The sequence below is a fragment of the Acipenser ruthenus genome, chromosome 58, assembly GCF_902713425.1.
Source record: "Acipenser ruthenus chromosome 58, fAciRut3.2 maternal haplotype, whole genome shotgun sequence".
Lineage (NCBI taxonomy): Eukaryota > Metazoa > Chordata > Actinopteri > Acipenseriformes > Acipenseridae > Acipenser > Acipenser ruthenus.
Genome location: NC_081246.1, coordinates 3591939 through 3619481, shown reverse-complemented (window position 1 = coordinate 3619481; position 27543 = coordinate 3591939). Strand labels below are relative to the sequence as shown.

Here is a 27543-nt window from a genome sequence, read left to right as displayed (position 1 = left end):
ACATGGCTAATAATACCTTGTATCACTGTAATGTATAATACAAACACATGAGCTAATATATTAATTTAAATGCGATTATTAACTTTCCAGATACCGTTTGGAGACTTAATAATCTTTCTCCCATTGAAATGAATGACAAACCTCTCCCTGCTACTCTCACGTCTTCCAGTAGATGGCGCCAGGACTCCACGCAAGTACTGGCTGCAGGGAAACGACACAGCGCCGGAGTAACAAATCTGTGTGCAGTTTCACAGTCAATACGATTGCATGGCTGCATGTTTAATACATTTATTTAAAAAAAAAACAAAAAAAAAAACATTTATTTAATACAGCGTTGACAATGCTGTTCACTCCTTTGCATCAATATAACATGTCGTTCCCCTCCACTAACAAGGAGGCAGCATTAGTTTTAGTAACTATTTGAATTGCGATTGGCAGGTCACTCATGATCTCTGCATCGTCTCTTTGGTTCACAACCTCAGCCAGCCTCAGCAGCAACTTCTCAGAGCTGCGCAGTGCAGGATCTGCACACATTGCAGCGGGCGGAGCCTAGTGACGTCACGCAGCTGCGCAGAACTGCGGAAGTCTGCGCTATAAAAACACGAGCACGCTGTTGCTCTGTTCGCTCACCATAGGTTTAGAATGTTTCTGCAGCCAATCATACGCGACTATTCCAACCAGAAACGCCTACTACTAGTGACGCTATCATTTAGTTACAGGAAATTGAAACGTTGCTTTGTTTATGCAGGGGAGAGAGGAGCAGCTGATGATGATTTTACAGCATTTTTGCGTTTCTTATCAGCTTGAGTTCTGAAAAAGAGAGTCCATTTTCTGTGTTATTTAAGAACTCAGACAGACTGGAGCGCTAATGCAATGAAAAACGAGTTTCTTTATCGCACTAGGAGAAAAGCTTTTATATTAAATGTTAATTTTCCAGTAAAAGCAAAGAGGATTCCTACTACACTAACAGTCAGTGAAGATGGACGTCATTGTCTCCGTGTCGTTCTTTCAAGACGAGCTCGCCTCTACCATCGAGCACGCAGTGAAAGCGGCTGTAGACACCGTCTTGTGCCAAATCACAAAAGTTGTCGGCGGCAAATTCACTGAATTCCGAATGGAAATGGCTGGAAAGGAGAAAGAGAATGAAAGTCTGAAGCTGAGATTGGAAATATCAGAGAGCGAGTTGAAAGCAGTGCGGGAATGCATGAACGCTGCAGATGCAGACATTAAACAACCTCTCAGAAACATGAACCCCGACTGCAATGAACAAGACTTTCAGAGGAACGAGAACCAGGGATTATTTCAAGGTAAGATTGATTTTTTTTATGGTATATTGCTTGGTTAGTCCATCTCTTAAAATAACTTTTTACACACACAGTCAACAACAGGGCAACGTGTTGCCCAGAATAGGACTCAATTCTTTTTCAAAAGCAGCCTAGATTGCTTCCTTCATTGTCCAAAGGTGAACCCGGTGACATTTTTCATCACATGACAAAATCATGTTTCTGCTTGGTTTGCAAACTCTTGTCGCCCGAACGTTGCCGTCTTATGGACCGGCCGTTAGTTTGTCAATTCATACAGTAATTCATAAACGTATTTGTTAATTCACCTAAGAATTAATTAATTGATTTGTCAATTCATGCAAATTTCCAATCAACCAGACAAACTTCCAACTGTCAATCTCGCACTGTGCCGAAAACGCTGCGACCTTTCTAGCCAATGGGAGCACACACTAATATTTTAACCAATGAAAATCCAGCCTCACTCAAAACTGCTTCAGCCAATAATATTTAGAAGGGCGTTTCAAAATATATTTTATTTAACAAGATACTCGACTGATTTTCAATGGAGACTTTCGTCTCACTGCACGCAAAGAAAGCATTGTGGAATATAGAGAGTTAGGCAAAACAACTCTATGGAGAGTCAATGCAGGCGTACGAAATGTTGCTGGTTTTTATCATGTTAAAAAAAAAATGTTGGTAGTTTACTGTACTCTATTGCTGTGTCTTGATAATATTTTATGCTGTTATGTGTTACCGGACTGTTAAATGATTTAATCAATACGCTTCTTCAGAGCGGTGTTTCTGCGCATGCGCAAACGATCGGGACTGTGCTCAGAAAATAGCATTTTTCATAATAACTACGTATTGTCATAATTTGCTAATGTTGTCGTTTTTTGAAACGACAGCATTAGCAAATGTGAAACCTACTTCAAAAGTGTTATGCATTTTTTTTTTTTAAATGGCGAAACCCAGCAACATTTTGCACGCCTGTATTGACTCCATATAGTCAGGCAGCAGTGTGGAGTAGTGGTTAGGGCTCTGGACTCTTGACCGGAGGGTTGTGGGTTCAATCCCCAGTGGGGGACACTGCTGTTGTGCCCTTGAGCAAGGTACTTTACCTAGATTGCTCCAGTAAAAACCCAACTGTAAAAATGGGTAACTGTATGTAAAATAATGTGATATCTGTATAATGTGAAATACTGTATAATGTGATATCTTGTAACAATTGTAAGTCGCCCTGGATAAGGGCGTCTGCTAAGAAATAAATAATAATAATAATAATACCACAATGCTTTGCGCGCAGTGAGACGGATGTCTCCATTGATCAGACTTTTAAATGGCAGGACTACATTTTTCTTTCTATCATTTTATCACAGTATTTAAGCCACGGGGTACAGACTTTGGGTTATGTGGGGGGCCAGTATACCCCCTCTAACGTTTCCATATACTTTACCACACCGGTTATACTTTTTCATTTTAGATATATACCCTGAACGTGCATCGTCGATTTAGCCGTGCATGTTTATATTTTGTGATGAAAAGTGTAAGGGTCAGTTCTGCAGACAATGCTTGTAACAAAAATATAAAACATGGAAATGTGGGTGAGGCGAAATGTTCTTTTATTATTGTTATTATTTAAGAAAATGTATTTCCGTTTCAATTTGAGGCATTGTTCACCCCTCTGCCGCAAATACTTTACAAGCAGTGTTGGATCCAGCCTCATTCCCAGCTCAGGATAATGTCACTGGGTGCACTATATCCGTTTAAAAATAAATAAGTATATTACAAAAAGCACTTCTTCAGAAACTATATCTGTATAAATAAATAAAAACACCTCATAAATTATTATAATGTTGTAAAATTGTCTTTCACACAGATCCCAAAGACAGCCATGCTGTACCTAAATCTGAAGCACAGGAGTGGCCAAGGATAGAATCAGTTCACACACAAGAGGAGTCCTTTGATCAGGAGTGGTGTGCAAGTCTAAAGCAGGTTACAGAGATGACATGTGTTAAAGATGAAGAGGTCCCTCGACTGGAATGTGTTCCTATTAAAGAGGAATTCATAGAACAGGAATGTGTCCCCATCGCAGAGGAAGTTCCTGCTGAAAATAATGTCTGTACACTTGAGGAGAACAACCAGCTGGGATCCAGCCTGTGTGATGATTGTCCACCTGATTGTGAACTGGGATTTAGAGGTAATCATACAAAACAAGAAACACTGAGCTGATTATTAATCATTCAGAAACTGGTTACTAAGCACTGAAGTGTGCTGAAGATTCATATTTTTTATCATTTCACCTCTATTTAAGCTAGAGAGGCTGCCCAACCACTGTCTACGGCTTGCAACATACCTATCCTTGCTACTGTGGCATCTCTGAGATCTGCATCCACTATCATGCCACTTTCAAATGCTGTTAGATCTTTCCCCATTTCTGGTAGATTTTCTTTCTAGTCATGCTGCTCCCACAGCTTTATAGCGATGCTGGGATGTCTCATTGGGTTGCCAAGTGTCACCAGAAGAAACATTTCAATACAGCACTTGCATGTAAACCTGATCTTATAATTGTATTGCTCAAATTTTTTAAATGTCCAATTCTTTTTATTTCAACCCGGCTCGCCGCTACCACCCCTGCGCTGACTCGGGAGTGGCGATGACGAACACACGCTGTCCTCCGAAGCGTGTGCCGTCAGCCGACCGCTTCTTTTCACTCTGCGGGCCCGCCATGCAACACCCTCGCAGCTACAGCGTCGGAGGACCACGCAGCTCCAGGTAGCTTACAGGCAAGCCCGCAGGCGCCCGGCCAGACTACAGGGGTCGCTGGTGCGCGGTGAGCCGAGGACACCCTGGCCGACCTAACCCTCCCTCCCCCCCGGACAACGCTCGGCCAATTGAGCGCCGCCCCCTGGGAGCTCCCGTCCACGGTCGGCTGTGGAATAGTCTGGACTCGAACCGACGACCTCCAGGCTGTAGAGCGCATCTGGCACTCCACGCGGAGCGCCTTTACCGGATGCGCCACTCTGGAGTCCCTCAACAGGAATGTTATCGAGTGGGTTTAACTGTTATAATCAGAGTTCACTCTAGGAGTTGGTCATGGTTATGAGGGTATGTCCTGCAGAAGAGTGAAAGTGTAAGAATGCTGTACAATAACCTTTGTCTCTCTTCCTTTCTTTCTTTCTTTATTTAGCTTTTATAGTAGATGAAGGAGAACACGACTCCACTCCATCACCCCACTGCAAAAACTCTTCTAGTGGCAATCCACAGCGCAAGAAACACAGAGAGACGACACCACAAGAAGAACATTTTAAAACAATGAGAGTTCAAATTCCCTCTGTACAAGACAGACAACCACTTACTCTGGAGAGTACAGAGACTGCACATTCTGTGTGTGTGAACAATTCTGAAACCCGGGGCAACTTGAAGACCTTGCCTTGTTCTACTGAAGATGGGAAGAGTTCCTGTCAATTAGGCTCTCCTAAAACTCACAAGGGAAATCACACAGGAGGGACTCCATTTTCCTGGGCTGAGTTTCGGAACAATTTCAGTCGTTTATCGCACCTTAAAAGACAACGGCGCAATCACATAGGAGAGAAACTACACCACTGTAATGAATGTGAGAAGAGTTTTTCTCAATTACAGCATCTTAAAAATCACATCCGAATTCACACAGGAGAGAAACCATATCACTGTAATGTTTGTGGGAAGCGCTTTACTGAATTAGGAACTCTTAAAAGACACCAGCGAATTCACACAGGAGAGAAACCATATCACTGTAATGAATGTGGGAGGAGATTCACTCGAGCAGAGGGCCTTAGAAAACACCAACGAATTCACACAGGAGAGAAACAATACCGCTGTATGTATCCCTGAATGTTGGGAAATAGTTTATCTGGTGGGAATTACTAAAAACCAGAACATTACTGCAAGACAAAAACCCGGTCACTGAAGAGATTAATATGAAAAAATGGACACATTTTTCACAATTTTCTTCCCTCACCCAGAACCAAGACCAAATATGAATCCATTCAACAGATATTCAAATTTTCATCCCCCATACTTTTCAATGCGATTTCCACTTTTTTTTTTGGATAGATGTCTGATAAGAAAAAAGAATGTGGCCATCACGAAAAATATATTTTTTTTGTCAGACCCTATTTAGGCGTCAGAAAATTCCTTGTCTTATTTATTTTTTCAAATGTTTTAAGTTCGCAGCTGGGCTGCAAACACACACAACAGTGGGTCATTTACACTCTCTTTTATTATTATTAATTATCCTTTTATACTAACATGGGCAGCCGTGTGGAGTAGTGGTTAGGGCTCTGGACTCTTGACTGGAGGGTCGTGGGTTCAATCCCAGGTGGGGGACACTGCTGCTGTACCATTGAGCAAGGTACTTTACCTAGATTGCTCCAGTAAAAACCCAACTGTAAAAATGGGTAATTGTATTTAAAAAATAATGTAACAATTGTAAGTCACACTGGATAAGGATGTCTGTTAAGAAGCAAATAACATAATTTGAGTTTTTGTTCATGAGTGCGAACATCCAAAATGCTAAAAATTTATTACATTTTATATATGAAATATTTTAATGGTTGTAGTAAAATTAAACTTCCTCGCTTGAAAACTATCGACCTATTCAGTTTTCAATTTTTTTTTCTTTTTGCTGAGAGATTATTTCTATTTGGTTTTATTACTATCCCAGCCCCGAGTCCATTTTCCATTTTTTCTGAGCCCACTTTAACGGCTAGACGTAAAAAATATATAGTTTCCGTAGCAAGGTTTAGAGAACTGTCAATCAAAACACAAATTCCCAAATCACAGGGCCGGATTGTCTATCTGGAGGCGGGACACAGAGCGAGCGCTCTGGCGATAGGTCAGTGTTAAGGTCATGTGATTGCTGTCTACAGAACGATATCTATCGGAAGCCTTAACAGTGTACAGTTGTATTTAAGGCATGTTGGATTTCGAAATGTCACCTTTTTAAATTGTCAGTTTTTCGTTAAGTATGGAAAACTACAAAGCGGTATGTAATTCAGTATGTTAACGTAGCATTATTCCACAGGCTTCATTCGACTCTAAAGCAAAATGATTTAATAATATAGGGAGATGCAAAACTTTTGCCCATAGCTGTACTGTTAATTCACTGTATTCCAACAGATACATTACAACTGTACATGCAATACTGGAAAAATTCAATAAACATGGTATTGATTTACAGTGGTCTGTACTGTGTAGCGAGATGTGTTCATTATTATTATTATTTATTTCTTAGCAGACGCCCTTATCCAGGGCGACTTACAATTGTTACAAGATTTCACATTATACAGATATCACAGTATTTTTACATACAATTCTCCATTTATACAGTTGGGTTTTTACTGGAGCAATCTAGGTAAAGTACCTTGCTCAAGGGTACAGCAACAGTGTCCCCCCACCTGGGATTGAACCCACAACCCTCCGGTCAAGAGTCCAGAGCCCTAACCACTACTCCACACTGCTGCTGTACTGTGTAGCGAGATGTGTTTATATATTTGATCCAATAGTAACATACGATGTAACTACTGCTTGGAACTTTTTGTCTAAACAAAATCTCCACGATTCACAAACCGCATCCCCACATCGCTGTCAGCCAAAAAGCTAAAATCTATTCATGTTCCACTTCGAACAAGCTGAACTTGTTAGTCTGTCTGCCTCACAAAATTCCACCTTTGGGATATTAATTTAAGTTTCTTCATAGAATTATGTTTTCATAGAACAAGTTTCTAATGTATGGAATTGTATTGAATAAATGTTAAACCATGACTTTTGTGGAACTTTTTCTTTTCAATGTGTTTTTCAGGTCCTGCTGTCTGTCACTATTATCTTTGTCCTAACAAACGGTGATACACTTACCTGCCTAAGGACCAAGTTTATTTGTTACAGTGAAACTAAATCTATTTGGGTCATTCCGTGACAAATCGCCCAACAGGTAACACCCCCACCCCTCTGATTTACACCAGACTCGGTGCTCAGGGTCGCTCATGATAAAAAACATTTACATTGAGAAAAAAAAATACTAGTGCTACCTTTGCCATTATTATTCCAAATTTTCTGGAGTGGGATGGGGTAATGTATACGTGTCTATTTTTCAGATTTTTAATATTCGATTTTTTTTTTCTCCCAAAGGACCAAAACCCGCCTGTCAATCATGGAGCTGACACTGAAGGTTGAACGAGGGTGTGTCGCTCGGACCTTTTTGATTGGTTGAGGGGCGGGTCTTGGGAGCAAAAGTCTACGTACCAGGAAAAATAAAAGAAACTGCCTGTGCCCGATAAAGCAGCAGGTGGCAGTAGAGACTACCTAAAGGTAGCGGAGACAGCTGAGGAAGACAGCTGCTTGATTTGAGATTGTTTATGTTAGATACTGGTTAAAACTACAGTCCCTGGGATGTGATTTATTTGAGATCAGAGGGATCTTGGCAATCCTATAAAAGTGTACCGAGGGAAGAGAACAGCGTCCTTGCATTCACACATTTGGTTGCTCTTATGTTAAAGATGTTAATAAAATGAAGCCAGTATCAACGTGACCTTGCACATGCTTGTACACCGTGCTGCAGAGGCTGCGAGACTCTGCTTAAAGTACAACTTTTCTTTTTGATTATGAAATGTTATTTCTACACGTACAGTACCTCAGGGCGATACCATTGCTGGTAGCAAACCTGACAGTGTGAAATATAAACACCCAGTGTAGATAATAAATCCTGTGCGCCTGTGTGGCGTCTCAAAGTCACTTCTCACTTCCATGTGAATTGCCACACGCTCTTTCGCAGATTGATCAAACGGTGGGTGGGGTTCAAAATCAATCAAATTGTGACCCCCTCTATAACCTTTGACCCCTTGACCCGATCAGTCTGAAAACGTATTATTTATTTTTTTTGCCATCAACAACCCTAAATTGGAGCTGGTAGTGTTGAATCTAATATTCCTCAGGGTGATTTATCATGGAATGACCCATTTAGCACGTTGACACTTAATCATAATATTGACATCATTTATTTGATAAATAATTGACTGTGATTTGTCTTTGTTTTGTGTTGGGGGTGATTCCACCTCATCTGAGGAAGGTTACACAGATCCAGTGTTCCTTCAAACAGAAAGGAGCCTCTTATCCAACTCAATCAACAGCTATACACAAACATGTCCAGACAACAACACCAATACAAAACACACATGAGCAAACAGACTAAATCAAGTGTGGTGCTGCAGATGTGAAATGGAAAGGAGTTTAAAAAGAACAAATAAACCGCTGTAGCCTAACTTATCATTCATGTATTACTGTAGAGCAACGAGACAAACAGAAGCACGCATATGGAACCTGCCAGGCTCCAACATGGACTGGCAAACATCTACACCTGGAGAATCCCCATTACCCATAACTGTATATACACCATTGGGATTGTTTCTATTTGTAACTTATATCAGTTCAGACAGCAAGGCAATGAATCAAATCCCCCTCCATCCTAACCTATCTTCAGAAGCTCTCTCCCCATGGCCAGACACCACTGTGCCCCCAAACAGCCGGTATTTGTTTGACCCCGTTGCCGTAGTAACCAAATGCACGGCATTGAGCCAGACCTCGTACAGCTATTGTAGCGTTGCTTCTACTTGATAAAAGTATGAGATCAACAGGGGAGGTGAAGAGTACAGTAATGTAAAATACTGTAAGGAAAATACAATGACTATTTTTCACGGTAGGCAGGAGCATTTTTTTAAAATAATTTAGTTTTATTATTTTCTCTCAAATTTAGAATGGCCAATTATTTTTAGGCTCAGCTCACCGCTACCACCCCTGCGCTGACTCGGGAGAGCGAAGACGAACACACGCTGTCCTCCGAAGCGTGTGTCATCAGCCGCCCACTTTTTTCACACTGCGGACTCACCATGCAGCCACCCAAGAGCTGCAGCGTCGGAGGACAACGCAGCTCTGGGCAGCTTACAGGCAAGCCCGCAGGCGCCCGGCCAGGCTACAGGGGTCGCTGGTGCGCGGTGAGCCGAGGACACCCTGGCCGACCTAACCCTCCCTCCCCCCGGGCGACGCTCGGCCAATTGGCCTGCTGGAAGCTCCCGTCCTTGGTCGGCAAAGGAATAGCCTGGAGTCGAACTCGTGACGTCCAGACTATAGAGCGCATCCTGCACTCCACGCGGAGCGCCTTTACTGGATGCGCCACTCGGGAGCCCAAGAAACATTTCTTACGGCGAAGAGTGCAGGCTCCTAACCTTCCCTAACAACCCAGAAACAGAGGGAGAGTACTCCAAATGACCTACCTATTGTTTTGATTGAGGCAGCCTATTTGGAGGGGAGGCGCTATTTTTCAGATGAGTCTGTTCATCTGTGCTAACGTTAACCCATTTTGAGGGTTTCAGAACACAGGCACATTTACATGTGCCAGTTTGCACTGTGCCTCGTTAATTTTGGGCCAGTCAATACATTCGGGACGGGGTCAAATTTGTGCCGCGGCAGAGCGCTACTTTACACTCCTCCAATTTAGTGCTGTGTCGGTTGATCTTGATACAAGTCCCCCACAGTTTCTTATTTCAGCAGGATCAGAGGTTCTTACTCGGGTGTGAATGTGTATTTTTACTTCAAACATGTGAGATATTGTAATATTAGAATGGCTCAGTTTAACAATGTCTTGGGTTCCACTAAATGCTTGATAGTGCTGTTTAACAAACAAAGAAAAAGAATAGACTACTTGAGAAAATAAAGTTTATTCAGAAGCTAAATACCTTGAAGAAAAACTACTAGATATGAACAATACTTCAGAAACGCCTACATCAAGCATCACCTACACATACTGTATATAGACAACAAATATCACTACAAGCATTTAAACAACATTATAATTCTAAGCTATGCACTGCGAATTCAATACATCGGTGTCCTACCTTCCTTTAGGACTGTGGAAACTGTTTGAAGACTTCTAAAGAAGAAAGAACAACAAATCCCACGATGGTCGGTACTGTTTTTTTTATAGATATAAGAGAGGGGCTTGTTTGTTAAAAATGATTTTGAACTCTAAATACATTATACATTTAATCACATGAATCTTTGCAGCGACAGGGTTTCTGTCTTGCGAGAACTTTCTGGTTTTGAAAGGTATCCCACCAGATTAACTCCCTCCCAGCATTCAGGGTTTCTCTCATGTGTGAATTCGTTGGTGTTTCTTAAGTCTGTCTTTTCGGGTAAAACTCCTCCCACATTCATTACAGTGGTACGGTTTCTCTCTTGTGTGAATTCGTTGGTGTTTTCTAAGGCACTCTGCTCGAGTAAAACTCCTCCCACATTGATTACAGTGGTGTGGTTTCTCTCCTGTGTGAATTCGTTGGTGTATTCTAAGGTTCTCTGTTCGACTGAAACTCATTCCACAGTCATTACACTGGTACGGTTTCTCTCCTGTGTGAATTCGTTGGTGTTTTTTAAGACTTCCTAATACAGTAAAGCTCTTCCCACAATCATTACAGTGGTGTGCTATCTCTCCTGTGTGAATTTGCTGGTGATGTTTAAGATAGTCTAATCGAGAGAAACTCTTCTCACATTCATTACAGTGGTGTTGTTTCTCTCCTGTGTGAATTTGCTGGTGAGTTCTAAGATGTTCTATTCGAGAGAACCTCTTCTCACATTCATTACAGTGATACGGTTTCTCTCCTGTGTGAAATATCCGGTGTCTTTTAAGCTTTGATAAATAAATGAAACTCTTCCCACAATCATTACAGTGGTGCGGTTGCTCTCCTGTGTGAATTAACTGGTGAGTTTTAAGATGTTCTATTCGAGAGAACCTCTTCTTACATTCATTACAGTGGTGTGGTTTCTCTCCTGTGTGACTGTGCTGGTGTCTTCTAAGGTTTGATAAACGACTGAATCTCTTCCCACACTCAGAGCAGTGATACGGTTTATCTCCTGTGTGAACACACTGGTGGATTTTAAGCTGTGAAACATGACTGAAACTCTTCCCACAATCAGCACAGGGAAATGTAGTCCCTCCAGTGTGAGTCCCCTTGTGAGTTTTAGGAGATCCTAATTGCCAGGAACTCTTCCCATCTTCAGTAGAGCAAGGCAAGGTCTTCAAATTGCCCCGGGTTTCAGAATTGTTCACACACACAGAATGTGCAGTCTCTGTACTCTCCAGAGTAAGTGGTTTGCAGTGCGGTGATGGAGTGGAGTCGTGTTCTCCTTCATCTGCTTTAGAAACTAAAGAAAGAAGGCGAGACAAAGGTTATTGGAAAGCATTCTTACACATTCACTCTGCTAGCGATTCTCCCTCATAACCATGACCAACTCCTAGAGTGAACTGTGATGAATGCATATTTATTTCTTAGCAGATGCCCTTATCCAGGGCGACTTACAATTGTTACAAGATATCGCATTATTTTTACATACAATTACCCATTTATACAGTTGGGTTTCTACTGGAGCAATCTAGGTAAAGTACCTTGCTCAAGGGTACAGCAGCAGTGTCCCCCACCTGGGATTGAACCCAAGACCCTCCGGTCAAGAGTCCAGAGCCCTAACCACTACTCCACACTGCTGCTTTTGCAATTCAAATTTAAATATCTCTGCGTATGTGAACATCTCGTGCATGTCTGTTATTAAGTGTTAGTAAATATTTGAATTAAATACCCATACGGTGTTTCAGCTGCAGAATCGTAAAAATGAATACGTTATAAGCGCTTGCTTCTTCAACCGCCAGACCCACAGTTTACGCGGCACATTGAATCAATACAATACAGCCAACAATTTAGTCTGGGCTTTGTAATAAAATCTAAGTCATTGTGAAAGAACGTATTATATACTCCTGTCGAGTGCTGAAACACTAATGAAAGTCATTCTACACATCATATATTATTAATTTTATTAGCAGTTGTCCCAAAATATACACACTGAATCACAACACAGTGTGATATAGCTACGCTAAAAAAATGTGCGTATTTTAAGCTCTGCACAGATCAGTGACCATCATGATGGATCCTAAACGAAAGCCAGAGACATTTTACAACGCAACGAAATACAGTGTGGATATAGTGGATCAAATGGCACGGCTGTATTCTGTCAAAGGCAGTACTCGCAGGTGGCCTGTGTCTGTTTTTTATAATGTTGTGGACTTGGCAGCCATCAATGCTTTGGTTTTGTACAAGGAGTGCACGGGCAACACAGTCACTCGGAGGGGCTTCATTCTGCAGCTAGCCCTGGAACATTTTGATAAGAGACACGAAAGCCGACTGGAATAAAAGGATGCTAAATGCAATAGAAACAGAACTTATGATGTTTGCACCCGTTGTGAAAAGGCAGTCTGTGGCAAATGTGCTGCTACAGTTGAAAAGCGTGTTTTCTGTGTAGATTGTATTTAGAAAGCTTTAATAGAACTCGGAACAGACAGACAGCCTTTGAACTCTGTTTCACTGAAAGCGCTTTCACGCTGCAGAAGATGTTATATTTTTGTTTTATGCTATTTTTATAACTAGTTATTTATGTTTTATAATTTTTATTGCGTAAAATTTATTTTATTAGTTTTTCACGTTAATGTATATGTGCTCTTTTTGAAAAAAAGATGAAAGTAATTTTCAACGTAAATAGTGTTTCTGCTCTGCAAATGTGATGTATGATGTTCATAAATAAAAACATTAAGTTCTATCTGATGGTTTGTTTTTCATTTTCATATCAAAGCTGTTTTTAAAACGGAGCCGCACGTTTTGCTGGTGAGGTGGGTGTATGTAGTCTGAAATCTTGGAGGTTCTAGTGTTAATATCACTCCTGCTAATGTCAGCCTCTTTTTACATAATGGGTGTCAAATTAATTTTAAAACTACCTTTAACAAAACATATTGACAACGTTCAACAGCTGATGATCGGGGGGAGCAGTGAAAACGCAAAAGCAATGTGTGTGCAAAATACACGTCTCCTCATACTGTCCCCATTTGAAAATGTTGACCATCATAAACAGTCCCATGGCCATCAGGTTTTGAATGCGATTTATCCCACCCTGGTTGTGAGACACAAGTGCCCAGAGCCTTCTACCACCCAGAAGGACAGCAGGATATGTCTTACCCACACCCCGTCGACGGCTACTATGCTCATAAACTTGCTCTATATTTATTTTCTATAAAAAACACTACGATTTTAAACTTCAGATTTAAGTTGTTTTTCATGTATCCTTCTGCCAGGGCAAAATAGTCCCAATACTCCTGGAAAATCTTATTTTTCAGATATTCAGGGATATTTTTTATACTGCAGTTTGAATGTATTATTTTCCTATAGAGGAATAATAAAACCATGACAGGGAGTAGTTTTAAGCTGTTGACTCTTTGATCCTTCGAGATTAGCTGTTCAGTAAAATTACACACCATGAGTGACTCCAAATTGGCTTAAATTATTGATGCTGAATTATTTGTTCATTTATTTTTGTAGATATGCGTATTTCTTTAGGCGTATATGAAGGCAAATAAATCATACAGCTGTCTTCCAGAAATGACAATTGATAGAAATGAGAAATATGCATCGCAACCTGTTTTACCAACTCTACCCAGGATACAGAAACTGCTGATCAGCTGCATGTGGTACTAAAGCTTGCAAAATAAATCACTTGTTTTATTGTTTTAGGTCAACATTTAAATTATTTTTATTTTGGAATGCAATCCTAGATTTTGTTAGTAATTGTTTGTGAGTAAATATAGTTTTTTCCACATTTATTTGAAGTGTTTATTTCAGTTAAAAAGTAATATTAATACTTCATGACAATGTGTCTATGACCACTTTGTTTATGGCGAAGACACGACAATGGCAGGGATTATAAAAAATGCATGGTCTACTTCATGTACTGTTTTTACCTGAAATACATCAGATGTGTTTTTTAAACCGTAACATCTCAATGGCAGTCTTTGTTTTGTATTTAATAGTGTTCCATATCATTAGGGTTTGAGGTTTTCCATTTTTAATTTTTGTTTAAATGAGGACGTCCACATTTAGAATTGTGAGGAGCAACAGATTACCGGAAGAGTATCTATCACACTACAGTATACAGCAATAGAGCAATACACCCCGCCATTCATCTCTGCATGCTTTCAATAGAGCAATACACCCCGCCATTCATCTCTGCATGCTTTCAATAGAGCAATACACCCCGCCATTCATCTCTGCATGCTTTCAATAGAGCAATACACCCTGCCATTCATCTCTGCATGCTTTCAATAGAGCAATACACCCCGCCATTCATCTCTGTATGCTTTCAATAGAGCAATACACCCCGCCATTCATCTCTGCATGCTTTCAATAGAACAATACACCCCGCCATTCATCTCTGCATGCTTTCAATAGAGCAATACACCCCGCCATTCATCTCTGCATGCTTTCAATAGAGCAATACACCCTGCCATTCATCTCTGTATGCTTTCAATAGAGCAATACACCCCGCCATTCATCTCTGTATGCTTTCAATAGAGCAATACACCCTGCCATTCATCTCTGCATGCTTTCAATAGAGCAATACACCCTGCCATTCATCTCTGCGTGCTTTCAATAGAGTAATACACCCTGCCATTCATCTCTGCATGCTTTCAATAGAGTAATACACCCTGCCATTCATCTCTGCATGCTTTCAATAGAGCAATACACCCTGCCATTCATCTCTGCGTGCTTTCAATAGAGCAATACACCCTGTCATTCATCTCTGCATGCTTTCAGTCTTACCTGAAAGGTGTTCACGTTCTGCTGATTCTACCTCGGGACTTTCCTCGTTAATCTGGACAGGTTCAAGTGCCGGGGTCTCCTCTGTAATGTGGACAGGTTCCAGCTCAGGAAGCTCCTCTTTCACATGGACAGGGTCTAGTTCAGGAAGCTCCTCTTTAATGTGGACAGGCTCCATCTCTGAATCCTGCCTTTCACAAGGATAACCCAGCTGTACCTTCAGAACTCGCAGGTGGTGTTTCACGGTGCTGTGGGGTCTGAAATCTGCCCCGCATTCATGACAGTTATATGGAGTCTTTCCAGTGCCTGTTTGCTGCTGTCCGTTCAAGATTCCTGACTCCATGAAAGTCTCCACACATCCAGCACAGCGATGCAGAGTCTTTCCAGGAGATGTTTCAAGGTTTCCTTCAGGATTAAAAATCTCCCCACATCCAGGACAGGGAAGAGAGCCCTGCAAGCTGCTTAAGGGTTTAGAATTGAGAATAACCCTTTTAATATGGACTGATTCTAATACAGGACTCTCCTCTTTAATATGGACTGATTCTAATACAGGACTCTCCTCTTTAACATGGACTGATTCTAGTACAGGACTCTCCTCTTTAATATGGACTGATTCTAGTGCAGGAATCTCCTCTTTAATGAGGGCAGGTTCCAGTTCAGGAGTCTCCTCTTTAATGTGAGAAGATGCCATTTCTGATTCTTCTCTTCTACCAAGACGTACCAGTGTCATACCAGTACCTAAAAAAAACCAGAAGACATCTTTTTTATTTTACATATGATGCATTACACACCTTATAAAAACGTGCCCCCGAATGCCTGCTATTGACCACAAAGCACATTTTTTCATAACTTGTCTCAGCATTCTAACCTGGAGTGCACATTACAACATGGCATCTAATACAGGAGGTACCAACGGGTACCTGCACTCCTTAAAATCTAAAAGGAAAAAGAAAATAAAGAGATGACGAGCCTGAGAAAGCTATAGATAGAGCTGGAGAAACTGCAAACATGCTGCTAAAGAATGCGGCTACAAGCCTTATGAAGAACAGCCCTGAAAGAAAAGAGCATGGAATTATCATGGATTCTCAGATAGAAGGGAGACCCTGATAGAAGTGGCTGAGGCATGGAGACCCCAGACAGGACCTGTAGAGGAGTCACCTGTTGAGTTCCAGTGTGAAACTTCATCCTCAGCTGCTACTGTCGGGTTCGGGTCGGGTCAAGCACTTGGGCTCGGGTGCTTTATAAATAAATGCATAATTACATTTTAGCGAGTGTTTTTTTGCTCTTGCAAATACCTCCTAAAATGACTTCCGATTTAGAATCATACATCCCACGCGAGCAAAGAGTGAAACGTGCAGCGAGAGGCGACTCTGCGTTCTCGTGTTTATGCTCTAAAAAATACAGCCAAAAAGTGATTCTGCATTATTAAGTATGGAGGCTGTTGATATAAAAAGAAAGCTGTCTACTGGAGAATGTTTAGGAGTGGAAAGTTCTGTTTGGAAACATTTCGAAGTTGTTGTTTTCCACGATAGTAAAAGTTAAAGTGGATTCGTACAGTGCATGATGTCAAAAAGACGGGAAACTCATCTTTGCGTTAACTTTGCTGTTTTTTTTTAAGCTCGGTTTATCCAAACATGATGCTGCGTGTCTGTATCTGAATCTACCAAGTAAAATGTTCGTCTAACTGGATGCTTCGCTGAGAGTATTGGTTTTCTTTTTAAATTTGCGTTTTGAATTGAAATATGCTTTCTGTATTTCAATAGCATGTTTGATATTATTTCTGGCGATATTCGGGTCGGGTCGCCCACAGGTCACAGAACAAGGCAACCCCCAATGTAAACACTGCCCATTATATCATTGTGAAGAAGAAATATGCAGATCTGCCTGTGGAAGACTGCTTTGACATTTTCACAACAACTAATAGAGCAACTACAGGGATACAATCAGTTGCTGTAAAATATTGAAGAGGCTGTGTGGTCCAGTGGTTAAAGAAAAGGGCTTGTAACCAGGAGGTCCCCGGTTCAAATCCCACCTCAGCCACTGACTCATTGTGTGACCCTGAGCAAGTCACTTAACCTCCTTGTGCTCCGTCTTTCGGGTGAGACGTAGTTGTAAGTGACTCTGCAGCTGATGCATAGTTCACACACCCTAGTCTCTGTAAGTTGCCTTGGATAAAGACGTCTGCTAAATAAACAAATAATAATAATTGAATTGATGTATACAGTCTTAGCATTGATATCTACCTGCAGCAAAATCATTTTAAAATATTTAGGTAAATGTTATGTAACTTTGTGTCTCATAATTCAGTCAGTTGTACCCTGAAGACCTGTTCAAATAACAGACATTTAACAATGAAAAACGTGTCTGTACATTTCTAAGCACGTATCAGGATATTCACATATTTACAGTCTGATCTTAAAAGCAATCCACTTTCATGTGTACAATAGTTCCAGTTTAGACTATTTGAGAAATAAACACTGTTTCCATGTAAATTAGGGCATCAATAATATCATACAGTGACATGATGTTGCCACAAGCAGGTTCCAAAACTGGGGTGTAAATTATTAATGGAGAATGTAAACAAACTGGACTGTCAACAGCTTTCAGGTGAAGAACCCAAACTAAAATAAATGACTCCCTAACACAATGTATTCCACAGGCTTTCTTCCCCTCTTTCAATAAAGCCCCCCCTCTATAGATCTGCATTCCAGTGTTACTCACCTCTCTCAGTGATGCTAGAAGGTGGGGTTTCCTCCTGCAGGATCCGCTCATTGGCCTGGTCACACCCCAGCTCAGTCACTTCCTCCTTGATCTCAACAGTCCTGTCTGCAGAAACAACCCATCGAATAGGAAGCTCTGGGCTGATGTGAGCTGCTTCCATCTCAGAAACTTCCTTTGAGTGAGGCTGATCCGTTCTCACTGAAGAAAAGGAGACACTAAAAACATTGGTAAATAACTCATATATATGTACATGTATTACAATACCAAAAATACATTTAAACCATCATTCTCCGAAACTGAATCTATTTAATCTGTTGTCTACATATATTTTATTAATCCCCGATCCTGAATTAAGAGTCCAGATGGTTTTAACTTCCACGCGGTCTCCTTACTCTACACGCACAGCCATGCGAGTTAGCAACAGTGCAGTCCTGTGGATATTCGCATAATTAAAAAAATACCATTTATTTTTTTGCACTGTACTTTAAAATCAAAGTGAACTAAGTTGTGTTTACCTCTCTCTGCAGTCGTTGTGCGTTGCTCTTTCTGTCTTGTAGTCTTTCCGATATAAACCGCCTCTTTAAATAAGAGTTCCGTTAACAACAAACAAACATTGCAAACCGTTAAGAAACCAAAATAATGAAACAGTCTCGTTTAAACACAATGACGCACACACGCGGAGCAGCAGCTTGTGAAATAACAAAACCAAGAGAGAGCGCGTATTAATGAGCAGACAAGGTCGAAACCGGGGCCATTTCGGATCCAGCGTCTTGTAAGCTGGCGCAGTAAAACATAGCGCTGTCGGAGCCAAAATGGCGAACTCCGGTGTCCAGTTTCATACACTCCGCCAATCAGCCTCGCAAGCTGGGTATAGAGTGTTTCTGCAGCCAATAATACGCGACGTTTCCAGCCAGGCACGCCTACTAGTAGTGACGCTTTCATTTCATTATCTGAAATAGAAAAGTTTGCTTTGTTGACGCGGAGGGTGGAGAGATTGCAAGGGTCACTGGTGCTTTTACAGCATTTTATCACATATGGTTTATTTAGTTTGGGTTTAAATGTTTTCTAGTAATGTGTGTATTTGTATTCGTGTATTGCCTGCATGGAGTCCTGAGACAAAGTCACTTTTTCTGTTTAATTTAAGATTAAACAGACAGAGAGGACCCAGTCAGTTGTAGCTACAGAGAACTTCAGGTGGTCAATGTGATTTTTTTTAAGAAAACAAACGTGGTAAATTCTCCAGGAGCTATATTTATCAATCGTACGTAAGCACGCATTTCATTCAAAACGCTGGGTACGCACAGTCTAACAGAAAGTATGAGATTTATGCGTACCGTCGTTTCCTTATATTAGAATGATGGTACTGCGAGAAAAAATAGTTCTAACCCCTATTAAAAGAGACTCCATCACCGCATAACGAAGAGCAATTGCGTGTATAACAGAGCGATCAACCAAGCACACTCATGCCATTCCTGCAAGTCGTGGCTTTTGGGCCGCTGGTACCTTTCAAAGACAGATCGGAGACATTTCACAAGTCCTCAGTACATTCAGTGTCCTTATACTGACGGACAGCAGATTGAAATAATTTAGTAGACTCAGTCTACCAAATGCTGGGGCTAAATGGCCAGGCGGAACCCACGATTCATGTATTCTTCAAAACAGCAGTGTGGGTAGTCGCGGAGAAAACACAGCCGTGACAGATGGTACATTTACAACTATACAGGGGCGTTTTAAATGCACATTTCCACGTGCGAACTATTAGTGACGTTGAGATTTACTAACGTGTATTAGAAACGTGCGTACGAGTGCCTTACGCACGATCAGATTTTAATTGTGCGTGCAAACATTCTAAACTCTGCGTATGAACAATTTAAGTCATGTTTTTACACACGATTGGTAAGTATAGCCCCTGGATACTGAAAAACTAAAGTAATGCGGGTCTGTTGTTTGTGTTCTTTCTTTATCACAGCAGAAATAGCGCTGATTATATATGAATGGGAATTCTACAGAAAAAGTAAAATCAAAGCCGGTGTTTCTGACTCAAAAGGGGATTCTGCTACGCGAGTCTCAAACTGAAACCAGTGAAGATGGTCGTCAGCGTCTCCGTGTCGTTCTTTCAAGACGAGCTCGCCTCTACCATCGAGCACGCAGTGAAAGCGGCTGTAGACACCGTCTTGTGCCAAATCACAAAAGTTGTCGGCGGCAAATTCACTGAATTCCGAATGGAAATGGCTGGAAAGGAGAAAGAGAATGAAAGTCTGAAGCTGAGATTGGAAATATCAGAGAGCGAGTTGAAAGCAGTGCGGTAATGCATGAACGCTGCAGATGCAGACATTAAACAACCTCTCAGAAACATGAACCCCGACTGGGATTATTTATCAGAGTTCAAGGTGAGTTAACATTACTGGTGTTTAAAAAAAGCTGCATGAATGCCATTTAAACATCCTTTGCTGTTATTTTTAGCTGGATCGCCCCCAACTAACATATTTACAGCTACACTTTCAAGATACCTTTCTCACAACTTATGAAATATAGACCGAATATTTTCGGTTTTAGATCTACACATTTTATAGCAATGTTTGACCACAACCTAATTTTCAGCTCACAGAATGTCCTGGTAATGATTTCGACACATAGTATAAAAGTCTCTCTATGTCTTTCAACCTTTTTTATAAACTGTACCCCATCTGTCTGGAGGTTTCAGAGTCAGTACCCCATTATATTGTTCTCTCTACTGAATGGTATAACAATTGCAATACATGGCAGACTAATTATATGTGTGTGTGTGTAATATATATATATATATATATATATATATATATATATATATATATATATATATATTATAATGTGTATATATATATATATATTATAATGTATAGATATACAGTGCCTTGCAAAAGTATTCAGACCCCTGACCAATTCTCTCATATTACTGAATTACAAATGGTACATTGAAATTTTGTTCTGTTTGATATTTTATTTTAAAACACTGAAACTCAAAATCAATTATTGTAAGGTGACATTGGTTTTATGTTGGGAAATAGTTGTAAGAAATAAAAAAAACTGAAATACCTTGCTATTTCAGTTTTAATAATTTAGTTGAATGTATTGTGTGTTTATCTAATGGATATTTTGTCACAAGTAAACTGCTGGTTTAGGACGGAATACCAAAGTCACTGTTAAAACTTGAATTACAGGTCATTGGACTCAATAAGACAGTATTTGGAAGTCTCTTCACTTTCCTTTCTACAAATATAAATACCGGTCATCCAAAATAATTTACACAGTAATTTTAAATGTCTATAACATTACCATTTACTTCCCGTCCCAGCATAATCACGTGTGCCATTTAAAAATGTTTACAACATCAAAACCTTACCCTCATAACATTGTAATAACTAGCAATGACGTATTCTTTGTTGAAGCCAACATAAACATGATCCAAAGGGGCACAGTATATTATTTTCTGTAGACTCTTGGGTTTCCTTCCTCAGTAAGAAACGTATCTAATTCAATCAGCCTCTATTGCTGTTATTAAAATGCAGCTGTGCCTAATATCAGTAGGAACCCACTTCATCAAAAATTAAATATTGATGCACAAGTGGTTTGGAGATGATAGGCTATATAATAAATAATAATAATACTGCTAAAAATCAATTCAAGATCATTATTTTCTTTCACTACCATTTTTATGTTAGCATTTCTGAGTCATCCAATTACCATTAGTACCCCAGTGGATCTATTAGATGAGTATCTGTGATTTTCATGCACATCCGAGTGGGATGAGTGACCACCTCTCCAGAATGAGGTCAGCTTGGAATCACCCTGGTGTGTTTATCAGTAGAGTTCTGAAAAGCCTGTCCAGGAAGGGAAGAGTTAAAAACTTGTGCACGTTTGTTTCACTCAGATTCTGAAGAGAGACCTGCTTTCAGTGAAGCAGAGGAGGGGCCAGTGATGGAAGCTGTTTACACACAAGAGGAAATCTGTGATCAGGAGTGGTGTGGAAGAATAATGGAGATTACAGACCTAACAATTGTAGAAAGTAAAGAGATCCCTGAACTTGAAGCTGTCCACATTAAAGAGGAGACCGTAGAGCTGCAGTGTGATCACATCACAGAGGAAGTTTATAAAGAAAATAAAGTCGATACACTGGAGGAGAATATAGTTGAGATGGAATCTAGCCGCTGTGAGGATTGTCCTCCTGAACAGATCTGCATGAAACCCAATCAGCCTGTCTCTGAAGACACTGGTTCTAGTGTTGGAGAAGAGGGCACTGTGCTGGGGTCCATTCAGAGGAAACATCACCCCCCTCAGGAAAGAGCTGCAGATGGAAAGGAGGAAGGAGCGATGCCGTCCACGAGCAGCACAGCATGTGAGTAAAGCGGAGTACAGCAATGCAGTCACATGGGGGTTGCAGTGGTTTCCTTTAGTGTTTGTACCAGAACTGACTGTCTTTTTAAAGTATTCAACTGCGAGGTGGGCTGTGCACACTGGAGAGTGTTTGCTTTACTACACATTTTCTTGGGAAACATCTAGATTCAAACTAGAACAGCGAGCAAATGATGTGTGTTTTAGTCTGTTTGTTTGGGGGGGAAAATTCAGTTCCTTGGGGAAATCGCAGTTTTCTTAGTAAGCAAATTGGCCAATTTTATGTTACCTAGTTATAAACAGGGCTTACATTTTTCGTTTTATTTTTTGTTGAGTTTGGGGGTGCTTTCATTTTTTATTTGGCAAAATTGGTTATTTTCATTTATTATCGAACATAAACAACACTCAAACGCATCCATTTTCAGTTTCTGTAATAAATTCTATGCACGTTTCACTAATACATATACAAAGGTTATCTTACTGTGTTGAAGTGAGGATGCCCACATTGAGGATTCAGGCATTGTAGAAGTCTGGATGCATCTTGAATCGGAGAGTTGTGAGAAGTATTTCGTTTCACAGCCCACGTATCTATCACACTGTGAATGATGGGGTTCAGACGTGGTTTAGAAATAGCTCTTATATGAATAATTCAGCTCGATGCAGACAGGTTACAATCTTAGTTTTTTTTTTTTTTTTTAATTTAGTCGTTGCCAATTTAGTTTTTATTATTTTCTCCCCAATTTGAAATGCCCAATTATTTTTTAGGCTCAGCTCACCGCTACCACCCCTGCGCTGACTCGGGAGGGGCAAAGATGAACACACGCTGTCCTCCGAAGCGTGTGCCGTCAGCCGCCTGCTTTACACGCTGCAGACTCACCGTGCAGCCGCCTCAGAGCTACAGTGTCGGACGACAACGCAGCTCTGGGCAGCTTACAGGCAAGCCCGCAGGCGTCCGGCCAGACTACAGGGGTCGCTGCTGCGCGGAGGACACCCTGGCCGACCTAACCCTCCCTCCCTCCGGGCGACGCTCGGCCAATTGAGCGCCGCCCCCTGGAAGCTCCCGTCCACGGTCGGCTGTGGAATAGCCTGGACTCGAACTCGCGACGTCCAGACTATAGAGCGCATCCTGCACTCCAGCGAGTGCTTTTACTGGATGCGCCACTCGGGAGCCCCCACAATCTTACAGTTTTGTTGCTAAAGCTCACACGTTGTACACATTGTTTTCCGACCTCTCAACTCACTTCCTGGTTTATCAATAAAGCTTATTGAATACAAGACCCTTAAATAACTTTATACAAACATTTAGAAGGCAAACAACAACACACGACTGCAGAGCAACACTGCAAACAAGCATAAAGTTAACAGGAGAGTTTAACCAACTGACTTAATCCTGAGATTTTGTATATACACTGCCGGCCTTCTGAAAGACGTTTTCTTATGCAGAACCAGTAGTGAATGATTGATATTACAATAATATTCCAACAGCCCAGGTTTATCGGTTTAAAAAAATACAAAAGGAGTGTTCTAAATAGGTCTTAGGGGATGTTATTTTAGGTTATTATCAGTTAAAACCAAAAATATCAAGCCGTAGTTATGTTAGTAAAGTTAGCTTCAAGCAGGTGTTTGTATACGATACCAATACAATTACTAAAATAGTAAGCAGCTTCAAATTGTATTATCAACGTTCTCTAAATCTGCCTTTATCTGGATTTGAGCCAGGCTCTTCTATTAAAATCAGATTTTCAACCTTTAACCCCTTTACAGGCAAGCGTTTCTGTCATAGATGTCACCCCGCAGCCCAGCATTTTATGACCGTTTTTACCACACCATCTTTCAGTGTGTTTTTGTTTTGCAAGATAATAAAATATACAAGAAAAAACTAAAGTGTTTTTCAAATGATATTTGACCTTTTAGGAGGTATTTTGTAACAATAAATTGCTTCTTTCTCAATTTCACATTAAATATTTAAGTTCTAGTTATTATACTCAACATAAACATCTTCGCTACATAGGAAACAAAATCAATGAAAATGTCACCCCCTACTTCCTTTTACATTGATATAGTTGTTATAATACAGATCTAGATTGAAAAAGGATATATGCACAGATATAAAACAAATAATGTTATGAATATATACAGTGTGGGCAGCAGTGTGGAGTAGTGGTTAGGGCTCTGGACTCTTGACCGGAGGGTTGTGGGTTCAATCCCTGCTGGGGGACACTGCTGCTGTACCCTTGAGCAAGGTACTTTACCTAGATTGCTCCAGTAAAAACCCAACTGTATAAATGGGGAATTGTATGTAAAAATAATGTGATATCTTGTAACAATTGTAAGTCGCCCTGGATACGCGGCGATCTGATTCAAACATTCAAAATCCTAAAAGGTATAGACAATGTCAACCCGGGGGACTTCTTTGACTTGAAAAAAGAAACAAGGACCAGGGGTCACAAATGGAGATTAGATAAAGGGGCATTCAGAACAGAAAATAGGAGGCACTTTTTTACACAGAGAATTGTGAGGGTCTGGAACCAACTCCCCAGTAATGTTGTTGAAGCTGACACCCTGGGATCCTTCAAGAAGCTGCTTGATTAGATTCTGGGATCAATAAGCTACTAACAACCAAACGAGCAAGATGGGCTGAATGGCCTCCTCTCGTTTGTAAACTTTCTTATGTTCTTATGATAAGGGCATCTGCCAAGAAATAAATAATAATATACAGTCAGATACAGTATAATAAGCTTTTACAGCAAATGTGTAGCTTCTAAAGACAAATTATCGGAACCATTTCGCACTAGCGGAAGGATACAATAAATACAACTTAATTTAAAGTTTAAAATCTTACTTTTTTATTTTTAGAAATTAAACATAGCTCTTGTTTATGAGCATAGTAGCCGTCAACGGGGTGTGGGTAAGACATGTCCTGCTGTCCTTCTGGGTAGTAGAAGGCACTCAGCCTGGGCCCTTGTGTCTCACAACCAGGGTGGGATAAATCGCATTCAAAACCTGGTGGCCATGTTAACCTTTATGGGGACAATGAGGAGACGTGTGTATTTTTTGGACATTGCTTTTGCATGCTTTGTTTTCATGTAGCGTATCTTTTTATATTAACTTTAAATTGTGGGAGGGGAACTATTTACAATCGATGAGCCAGGGAACTATATTCTGTGCATTAAACAACAGGGAATTATATACATGAAAGGGGACTATATATACAAAAAATGCCAGGAAATAGACCTATATTCATCAAATGTTATAAATGCACAAATACATAATATATTAAATACATCAAAATGAATAAATAAAATACACTGAGCATCAAAAGAAACTTATTACTATTATAACACATTTATTTTAAAAAAAAATAAGGTATATAAATGATGGACATTGACTAAATGTGTTTGGTTTCTTCTTCTTCTTCTTCTTCTTAATTTCTTAGCAGACACCCTTATCTAGGGCGACTTACAATTGTTACAAGATATCACATTATTTTTACATACAATGACCCATTTATACAGTTGGGTTTTTACTGGAGCAATCTAGGTGAAGTACCTTGCTCAAGGGCACAGCAGCAGTGTCCCCTAACAGGGATTGAACCCACGACCCTCCGGTCAAGAGTCCAGAGCCCTAACCACTACTCCACACTGCTGCCCACTCTATCATTCATCCTTGACCATGACACGCTTGAGTGACTATGACTGAAGCACTTAATCACCTAATTAATGAGACAGTTGATTGGACACTGGATATGGAGCGATTTCAGCTGTTGAGATGCTTAGTCACCCACATGGCGAGTTTACAGTAAAATCTACTTGCAATTTTAATTTTTCAGGGCTTATTTTGAAACCTGGCAAACTGATTTGACCCACCCTGCTCCCAAAGCACCCAGGCGTGGGTTACTGCTTACATAACAAATACTAACGTTTACTAAAGTCAGGACATTCATTACAAAAAACTTTGTTATAAAAATAGGCGGTTTAAGCTTGAAGCCAGAAAAGGGAAAAAATGTTACCACCCATAACTCAGCTACATCCAGATTTAGGCTTTTAGCATGGATGAGATGGGCAAGGTAGCATTCAGTGAGAAGGGGGCTGTGAATATGGCAGAGGTAAGAACAATCATTTTAAAACCTTAGAAACACCTTTAACAAGGAAAAGTTTCACTGCTCCCCGCTGGATCATCTGCTGTTGAACGTTGTCAATATGTTTTCTTAAAGGTAGATTTAAAATGAATATAAAAGCAGGCTGGTATTAACAGGAGTGATATTAAGCGGGTTTGACTGTATTCTCATCAGAGTTCACTCTAGGAGTTGGTCATGGTTATGAGGGGGAGCCCTGCAGAAGAGTGAATGTGTAATAGTGCTTTACAGTAACCTTTGTCTCTCTTTCTTTCTTTAGCTTGTAATGTAGATGAAGGAGATCATGACTCCACTCCATCACTCCACTGCAAAAACTCTTCTAGTGGCAAACCGCAGTGCAAGAAACGCAGAGAGACGACACCACAAGAAGAGAATTTAACTGTACAAGTGCTGTTGTTTCTGGAGAGTGCAGAACCTGCAAATTCTGTGTGTGTGACCGATTCTGAAACCCAGGGCAACTTGAAGACCTTGTCTTGCTCTACTGAAGATGGGAAGAGTTCCTGTCAAATAGGATCTCCTAAAACTCACAAGGGAAATCACACAGGAGGGACTCTGTTTCCCTGTGCTGATTGTGGGAAAAGTTGCAGTTGCTTATCACAGCTTAAAATCCACCAGCGCGTTCACACAGGCGAGAAACCCTACCACTGTAATGAATGTGAGAAGAGGTTCTCTCAATTAGAACATCTTAAAAATCACCAACGAGTTCACACAGGAGAGAAACCATACCACTGTAATTATTGTGGGAAGAGATTCACTGAATTAGGAAATCTTAAAAGACACCAGCGAATTCACACAGGACAGAAACCACACCACTGTAATGAATGTGGGAGGAATTTCACTCGAGCAGAGAGCCTTAAAATACACCAACGAATTCACACAGGAGAGAAACCCTGAATGGTGAATGTTGAGAGAGGCTTAATCTGGTGGAACACCTTTAAAACCAGGAAATTCTCACAAGACAAAAAACTTGTCGCTGAAGACATTAATGTGGTTAACAAAAATATTCATAAAGCATTCAGGGTTAAAAAAAAATCCTTCCTTAAAACAAAAACAGGCCTGCGTTTACACTTTGAAACAGACAAGAAGATACCATTCCAGCAAGGTTTGATGGGACTCTCAGACTCACCCTTGTTTAAGAATGTGGTCATGCACATACTCAGCATTGGAGTTCCTGTTGCGGAGAGCTGGAAAACATGTACCTGGGATATCTTGGATCGGAGTGGACTGAAGGGCTGAACACAAGGCCCCTTGTGTGTGGTTGTGTGTTTTGCTGAAATTCCATTTCAGGCTTTTCTGCCAACTGCTTCCCAAGCATAAG

General features: G+C 40.6%; 4 protein-coding genes across 8 annotated transcripts in view; 2 read left to right on the top strand and 2 right to left on the bottom strand.

Annotated features, from left to right (window-relative positions):
• Positions 1 to 27543, bottom strand: part of LOC117407671 (zinc finger protein 436-like) — a 155598-nt gene that overhangs the window by 61093 nt on the left and 66962 nt on the right. The window contains exons 3-5 of the mRNA XM_059017925.1: positions 17720 to 17917; positions 15002 to 15736; positions 10015 to 11510 (exon numbers count right to left, since the gene is read on the bottom strand). Coding sequence (XP_058873908.1) covers positions 10462 to 11510; positions 15002 to 15736; positions 17720 to 17917 — 1982 coding nt within the window. The 3' untranslated portion in view covers positions 10015 to 10461. Of the gene's footprint in view, positions 11511 to 15001; positions 15737 to 17719; positions 17918 to 27543 lie in introns of the transcript that reaches the window.
• LOC117407633 (zinc finger protein 184-like) overlaps positions 1 to 27543 on the top strand; it is a 156734-nt gene that overhangs the window by 107714 nt on the left and 21477 nt on the right. The gene's annotated exons all lie outside the window — the stretch shown is intronic.
• Positions 533 to 27226, top strand: LOC131724940 (zinc finger protein 510-like). 5 transcript variants are annotated; one of them, XM_059018056.1, is made up of 4 exons: positions 533 to 1307; positions 3160 to 3480; positions 26485 to 26506; positions 26537 to 27226. In XM_059018056.1, the coding sequence occupies exons 1-4, from the start codon at positions 980 to 982 to the stop codon at positions 27117 to 27119; spliced, it is 1254 nt and encodes a 417-aa protein (XP_058874039.1). In that variant the 5' UTR covers positions 533 to 979; the 3' UTR covers positions 27120 to 27226. The 5 variants fall into 5 exon arrangements, with proteins under 5 accessions (XP_058874039.1, XP_058874038.1, XP_058874037.1 ...); XM_059018057.1 differs by lacking the exons at positions 533 to 1307; positions 3160 to 3480 and adding exons at positions 17831 to 17946; positions 19689 to 20109; positions 21630 to 22094 and having other exon boundaries at positions 26485 to 27226; XM_059018055.1 differs by having other exon boundaries at positions 26485 to 27226.
• Positions 8512 to 27543, bottom strand: part of LOC131724942 (zinc finger protein 397-like) — a 98103-nt gene continuing 79071 nt past the window's right edge. Inside the window, exon 4 of the transcript XR_009320359.1 lies at positions 8512 to 8786. The gene's annotated coding sequence lies outside the window, so the exon portion shown is untranslated. The remainder of the gene's footprint in view (positions 8787 to 27543) is intronic.

Bases quoted from the DNA above. Each gene is read 5' to 3' on its own strand.
- LOC131724940 (XM_059018054.1), top strand. From the start codon at position 980: ATGGACGTCATTGTCTCCGTGTCGTTCTTTCAAGACGAGCTCGCCTCT. The intron at 1,308-3,159 runs GTAAGATTGATT...TCTTTCACACAG, and splicing joins GAACCAGGGATTATTTCAAG to ATCCCAAAGACAGCCATGCT. The intron at 3,481-4,470 runs GTAATCATACAA...TTCTTTATTTAG, and splicing joins TTGTGAACTGGGATTTAGAG to CTTTTATAGTAGATGAAGGA.